The 7,661-nt window shown below is 39.9% G+C and overlaps 1 protein-coding gene across 7 annotated transcripts in view; it reads right to left on the minus strand.

Annotated features, from left to right (window-relative positions):
• The window catches only part of ralgapa2 (Ral GTPase activating protein catalytic subunit alpha 2), an 85,671-nt gene that overhangs the window by 36,299 nt on the left and 41,711 nt on the right, over positions 1 to 7,661 (minus strand). For 6 of the 7 annotated variants that reach the window (XM_037977781.1, XM_037977780.1, XM_025004998.2 and 3 more), the window contains 5 exons: positions 6,008 to 6,118; positions 5,732 to 5,800; positions 5,323 to 5,460; positions 2,891 to 3,068; positions 698 to 1,523 (listed from right to left, as the gene is read on the minus strand). In XM_037977781.1, coding sequence (XP_037833709.1) covers positions 698 to 1,523; positions 2,891 to 3,068; positions 5,323 to 5,460; positions 5,732 to 5,800; positions 6,008 to 6,118 — 1,322 coding nt within the window. Of the gene's footprint in view, positions 1 to 697; positions 1,524 to 2,293; positions 2,392 to 2,890; positions 3,069 to 5,322; positions 5,461 to 5,731; positions 5,801 to 6,007; positions 6,119 to 7,661 lie in introns of those variants that run through there. The other variant, XM_037977782.1, reaches the window with a different exon arrangement.

Consider the following 7,661-nt stretch of genomic DNA (forward strand, 5'->3'; position numbering starts at 1 on the left):
CATGAACGTAACCTAAAACAAAATCAAATTAAAAGAAAGTCCGGTTAAAAACTTTGAGTCAAAAACATCCCATGTGATAATTTTTTCACTAAAAAAAGAACCAACAAATTTAAAAACACATTTCTGTGAACTCTGGAAGTAAGTCTAGTTTTGCTTTCAGCACTTGAAATGAGTAACTTACTAGAACACAGTATGTAATACGGTTCTTTTTCTTTGAAATGTACTGATATAAAATATTAATAAAGATTATTTATTAATAAGCAGCATCTAAACTGAACTTACTTAATCATTATTAGACACCTTGCTCTTGGATCTTTATGGTGTCACCATAGTTTGATTTTATTTTTTTTCAATCTGATCACAATCTGTTAAAACAGTAAAGTTTAAATTCTTAAAAGACTGTTTTGTAATATTTTCAAGCTTGATGAATCTTATAAATTTATTCTGCAATCGTCAAATTTTTAGCACAATTTCTAGCACCAGAATTGATGTATTTTTTCCAGTTTTTAATAAACTACACCTAAAATTTAGTTTGTAGACCAAATTAAATATTAGACAAAATAAACAAGTAATATACTTATGCTTAAACTCTTTTAATATTACTTTGTTCTTTCTCCTATTTTGTATATGTCGTTCTTGATTTTATTGTACTGTGGAAATCATAACCAGGACTGCAGCCGGTTTCAGTTGATAATACCTGCGTTCCCAAGAGTTCATGCCAAGATCGTTAAGCAGCAGTCGGCAAAAGTAGAAAGGAGCTTTTGGTTCCTGGCGGGAGGGTTTCCTCTGGCAGGCGGCCCGAAACCTTACATCAGCATCCCACTTCCGAACTTGCTCCTCCTCCTGTTGAGTCTGACAGAGAATGGCCTCCAGAATGGCGTTTTCTTGCTCTAAGTTCATGCCATGAGGTGATGGAGCTGGCTGATTGAGCCTGAGTCGTGGCTGAGAGAGGCATTCTGGGCTGCTGTGGCTAAGGTCCTCCAAAAGCTTATCCAGAACATCGAACTCATCATCTTCACAAGAGTTAGAGAGGGAGGCAGAGGAATTACTTTTGTATGGTTCTTTTATTAGGGAAGCAGGATGATTTCTGCCGTGTGTGCTAGAAGCTGGTGAAAGTAGGTTTTCAACTGAATGAAAGACCCCCACATCATCAGAGTCATCCTGTGTGGTGCAGTACAAGATGGTGCCATCCCAAGAGTATTTGCCCGAGATATCCCGGACAATGACACGAACTTGTGAGGAAGGGTGAGGGGGCTGACCAACAGTCGGGGTCTCTGCAGGGATCTGAAGGTAGGACACCAACGTGGTGTCATTGAAGACAAACAACTGCAGGTTGGGGCTTTTAAAGACCTCAGAGGACAACTCAGACGACTCCACGTAAGGGTTGTCGTGATTTTCGCTCACAAGGCTGTGCAGGAGAGCGGGGCCGCCACTCAGGGGGTGATGGCCAAGATGGTTCACCAGGTGAGTCATAACCATCCGTGCTGTCAGAGGTATCAGCTCCATGTTTCGGCGACGCTTTTCTGATCGGAGTACAAAAAAAAATGAATTAAAATAACATACTGCCAAAATCCCTTAAGGTGAATTTAGAAGACATGAGTATATGGCGTCTTTTATAACATACTCAACAAAGAATTGGTTAACCATGTTTTAAAAAGGCCCACATTTGTGTGTAGACATGCTACCATCTATAAAAGTTCTTATTCGAAAATACTAATAGGGGTACTTCATTCATTTTTTACAATAGCTTAGCCAGCACACCTCTAAGTAGGTAGCATCTAATCATAAGAGACAACTTTGAAAAGCCCATTGAGTCTTCTTACAATAGACAAGCACTGAGACTGGCCAAGTGCTAATGAGAACAACCATCTTTACAGGCCGCTGAATAGAACTCTGCTCTGTGGATTGCATTTATGTAAATGCACAGGTTTTCAGTCCCAAGTGAAAGGCATGCAATGCTTTATTCTGCAGTGATGTGGGGAAAAACAAGAAGATGCACTTTTGCATTGTGACAGTGCTATCAATACCATCATCCCCCATCAAAGTGGAGAAAGCTCTTTAGAGAGCAGGCCAAGCTGCATTAGAGATGTGCTGGCCCTTTGATGTGACTTGATCAATATGAGGTGAGGGCATGAATGTAACTAGGCCGGCACTCTTTGGTTTGCCCTTTTGATAGTGTTTTGTTATTTCTACGAAGACTCTGTGTTGCAGTAATAAAAAAAAAGAAAAAAGAAAAAGAAAACAGAGATGTGGTAAAATTTTTGAGACAAAAGCTTCTGTTTAAATGGCTTACATTGTTTCAGTAGACATTTGTATTCTGTGCTTCAGCTTTCAAGACTTTTTAGAAGTTGAGGATACAAGGCACACAAGGTAGAGAGGGGACGATATTGCCTAATGGAATCACAAGGTCATAAAAACAAAAAATAAAGTTAAAAAAAAAAAAAAAAATCAACATTTTTATCTAAACTCCATAATGGGTCTTCTTTTTACGACTGAGCACTAATGCAAAAATTCCATTCCCCAATGGTTGATTTTCTTTTCAAACTTTTAATAAGATATTGACATCTAATGGAGAGGCTCCAAATGGATCGGCTACTTAAAGTTCGCTTTTACTTGTAACCATTTTGGGATTTTTTTTTTTTGTCCACTGAGGGGAAAGTGGGGGAGGGGTGGGGGGCAGAGAATAGGCATTATCATCTGCTTTAGATTAAATAAATTACAGGAACAACTAATGTCCAATCTTTACTCTCTGAAGCATGTTTCGTTACATACCAACACGCAGTCATGCCAAATACATACTAAGAAGTCTTAATTTTGTTCATTGTAATTTACAATTGTGTAGGAAGCAAACAGCAATTAAATTCAGATTGAGCACTCTTGAGATCCTTACCCTCAGCTACTGTGAGAAGGTTGCCAAAGTCTGCTGTGTTCACTTGTGATGGTGGTGGATCAAAACTCTTAACCTGACCTAACATTAGGTCATAGTCCCTGGACAAGTCTGACAAACTGAGAAGATAGTGGCTCTGTTGGGTGTGCAGGGTGGAGCCAGACACGCAGCAGTGCAGCACCTGAGTAGCAGAAGAAAAAAGGGGAATGAAATGTGTGTGTGTGTGTGTTTCCTATGTTAAAACAACATGGGTAGCTTTGATGACTACCTCTAATGTGTAACAACAGAATCTTGTTAGATATGTTGGTGTTTGGCAAGACAATGTACAGTGATGTTTCTGCAGACCTGATTTAGCTGGACAAGCTTCTAGATCATATGGTCTATTTACATCATAAGGCAAGGGTGGGAGGAGAGGGAGCGAAGAGGGTCTTTATTGCCACTAATCCATTTCTCCTGTGATGTGTGAGTGTATCGATCTACATAACAGATGGCAGAGCATCCGTTGGCAGTGCTAGATAAGGCGCACTGGGGCAGTTGATTACAGCCATTGGACAGGTTTACACTGTTTGATTTAATTAAGACATTATCCTTGTGCTCAGCTCTCACCACAAACATACATGCTTACCCACAAATACACACACAAACACCTGTATAATGTAAAATCTGAGTGGAGATAAAATTGTTTGAGGGGGGAAAAAGCATATGCCAAATGTATGTAGATGAGGGTGCCTCTTATTCAGACTGGAACAACTTGGGTAAAGCCATGCAACGGCTAATCCCATTCAGTACAGACACATACGCACACTTGGCTGAGAGACGCTCGGAGAGGCAGGTTGGCCATGTGAAACAGTATTGTGTAGGGCAATGTAGACAGTATGTGGATGCTTCTACCAAGCAGACCTCTGAGTGCATGGGGGAGGGATTGGCGGCTTGATGCTGAAAAGACCTGAACCAAACAGCTGCTACACCAAAGCCCCAAAGAGCTTCCTCAGTGGAGAGGTAAAAAGGGAGGGGAGGGGGGGGGGAGAGACCCACGGCTGTGCCTGACAAGTAAGTGGCTGCATCTTGCATAGCAACAGTTCCTGGAAGGTAACACAGTAAAACAAGCATAGTATTTTAATAATGAAAATGTGAGTACATTTTGTACACATAAATCGACTAATAAAAAAGCAAAGACCATCATGTGTGTCTGAGCACGAATGTGTATAATGTTCTTGCTGTCTGTCTCCTTCACACACACACACAGACACACACCATGTGGGGGGTGGAGGGGGGCAGCTGGCTGCTGAGGCAGGCAGAGAAAGGAGATGGAGAAGCTTATGTACAATTCTAATGAACGAGGTCTCGTGCAATGTAGCGTTTTACAGACACGTTCATGTTCTTAGTTACTAGAAACAACTTTTCTCCGCATGTCAGAATGTACGGCAGGCTCTTTGTGTGCAGTGTGTGGTGTTTTTCATTTAATGGCTAAAAAATAAAATAAAATCACACTTTTATAAAACTATACAAAATGCTAATTACAGTGAGGTGAACCATAAAAGACATCGTCACTGACACTATCCAATAATGGATTAAAAAGGAGTTGTTTCCCATTAGGGATGCTGTTCTCTGCTTGGTAAACAGAATAATTAGAAGCCAACGTGCCAGTGGAAATGTTGAGATTTTGGTCTTGATTATTGCATTAATATTGTCACACCTCAAATGCAACCCAGAGTGTCCGTGCCTTTTGTGTGCTGATAGACAACCAATCATGCCTAATTGTATTTGCTTTCATAGCAGCTGCAGTCTCTCTCATATTAAGACATATTCCATTCAAATCTCCAGGACAAGCATTTAGAGCCTGAGCTTATCAATTGGACAAAAGGTCCTGTTTGAATAATTGGACCATTTCTTATCAGGGGGTGACATCCTTACAAAGATCTGCTGTTGACCGCATCTGCCCAGACAGGAGGGAATGAATAATACCTCATTCATTCCTGCCTGAAGCTTGGCCCTCATCCTTAGGGTCGAATCATAAATTAAAAAGTTAGAGGGACGGAAACAGACACCCAGATTCATTTTTTGGAAATTTTACACATTTTAAACAATCAACTAAATATTAGAGAGGGGTTGTACAGGTTTGTGTCATATAACAAACTCCAATCACATGCGCCAGCTACGACGGGTGCCTCCATATGGTTATTTCACTATAATGTTAAATGAGGCATAGTCACAAGGTCACAGTGGAGGTGAGTCTAATTAAAGCTGCAATCCCATGTGGCAGGATGGGGGTGGAGGTGTCATAGCTGAAGTTGTGTCAAAGTGGGTAAAGGTTACAAATATATAAAAAAAAAACAATAAAAATCTAATCAATAAAAATGTGGCCATATTCAGTTCTGCAAAATGTGGCAACTGAAGCTTTGAGATTTTCCCACCTCCGAGCTGCGAATACCTACCCTGTAGATGTAATCCAGCAGTGGGACCTTGTGAGATGTGTGGTGCTCCAGTGAAGACATGGTAATGGGTTCTAGCAGCAGACTCAGGGGAACAGCCATACACCAGTCCAACAGGCAGAGCAGCAGTGACACCAATAACTTAAAGTGGAAGAAATATGAGAGGTGTTTTCTTTTTCAGTTTAATCAACCAACATCAAAACAAACATTTTATCAATATAGAAAAAATCCAGACTGGAAATTTAACAGATGAGAAGCTACATAGACAGAGATTGCAAAGAGAAGAAGGTAAACAGATAATAACAAATCACTTCTGTGGAAACATTCCTCTGCAAATGCACCATTCCAACATGATAGATCAAGGGCCTTTAGATCTCAGTCATATCATGTCCCCTCACTGTCCAATATGTACCTTTTTGTCTGCCTCCACTGTTGAGTGCTCTGCGCTTGGCAACAAAAAGGCTATTGTGGCCACAAAGATCTGTGTTGGGACAAAACAAGGAGAAAATAACTGGATGACAGCATCCTGTTCATAAGCTGAGTCATGGCTGTGCACAGAAATCAATACAAAACTGGAGTATTTGGAGTATTCATATGCATGAGTAAAAAAAAATACTTCAAAGAAATGTTTTTATTCATTTCATTACATTCACACAAGCCAGTGTCAGTTTGGTTCTGCATATGCTACCTCAATAATTTTCTTCGGGAGAGTGGACTCCAGCCTCTGCAGATGTTCCCAGTGGCAGATCAGCAGGTGAAACACGTCACAGGCAACTTGAGCCACTGCCTTGTTCCCAAACTGGAGAAAGGAAGTGGATTATTTAAAACTGAGCAATGATGAAGAAGTAAACCAACATGCAGCCAGTTCAAATATTATTGTGTAAGTAAAAGTTACAGAAGTTGAGTGGCTATTCCAAGCACAAGGAGGCTTTCTCAGTGTCAAACCATGAATAGGCCGATGATTTACAAAGAGGGGAAGTGCATATTACTCCTAAATGCTTTGAGGAAATTGAGTCAGTTGCATCCGAAGCACCATCAGACAAACCAAACGTGACCACACTATCAGAAGATCAATACAAAAATCTTTAAACCGAGAGATATTACAACCTCCTCGTAGACAAAGGAGGGCTGCCGCTGCACAGAAGTTCAATCATCAAAAGTCCTGACAGGAGGAGGCTGACTCACTCGGGTCTCAGAGGATGAGCCGTGGCTTCGCAACAACTCCTCAAGAGGGGAAACGAGGCCAAATGTTCAGGGTGGGCAAAAATACCTGACAAAACTTAAAACTGATGAAAGTAAGACCAAGTAATCAGATAAATGGGTGAAAAAAGATGTGATAATCAAGTTTTGAACAAACTCAGGAACTTAAGGTGCATTCTCAATGGTGGACTTGACTTTTAAACCTACATGCATACTCTTTGAACACAATATAGTAATTAAAATATAACTATAATATGTTTAATTGAAGGATCTTTGACATTCTGTTAGACTTAGTGATATGAATGGAATGATATGCCAATATTGATATGTGCATTAATCAATGACTGTGATTCTCATTTTCACTGTAACTAGAAAAATACCCCAAAAAATAAAATTTGGAAACTGACTATCAAACCAAACTTTTCAAACTTTTACTTAAGATATTTTGTGCATTTATAAAGTAGAACAGTAAATATATGCTAATTTACAGATTTACAAAGTTTTTAAATCCATCTTTTAGACTTTATATAGAGTAACCTTTAGGGACAATCATTTAATACTCTTTGGGAATCATTTTGTTTCATTTCCTCTTATTGGATACTGTATGAGTCACTTAAATGCCTAAATCAAAAAAAAGCAGGAAGCCATTGCTTGGCGAATATAATGGGAGAAAAAAAGTTCTGACGAAGACACATTTTCTTTGACAAAATTCAGAGTAATTTTCCATAAATTTAGCTTTACACTTACTGTGCAGATTATCAGCATAATTTCATTTCACTTCAGAACCAGGCCTCATTTTCTCCAGACTCATTGGAGGAAAGAATTGAGCTGTTGACAATTTTCCTTCAAATGTGGATTTCTTCAGTGATTTGAAATTCTTTGTGGAGAAATAGAATTTCCTATTTCTTCCAGCTGAATGCCTCTCAACATGTAACAAGGGCAGACAATGTGGGGAGTACAGAAATGGCCAAACACAAAAAGGGGCCCTGAGAGTTCAGCACCTGCTTTTAGAAAAGAGACTCTCAGTGCCACTCTTCCCCCTAGATCCCCCACCCAGCCCATACCCTCTATTTTGGGGCTGGTTGAGTCTGTGTGTCAAGTTGTACAGGGGAGTGATTACTGCTCCATTAGAGAAGGGGGGT

The sequence above is a fragment of the Kryptolebias marmoratus genome, linkage group LG10 (assembly GCF_001649575.2).
Source record: "Kryptolebias marmoratus isolate JLee-2015 linkage group LG10, ASM164957v2, whole genome shotgun sequence".
NCBI classification, from domain to species: Eukaryota; Metazoa; Chordata; class Actinopteri; order Cyprinodontiformes; family Rivulidae; genus Kryptolebias; species Kryptolebias marmoratus.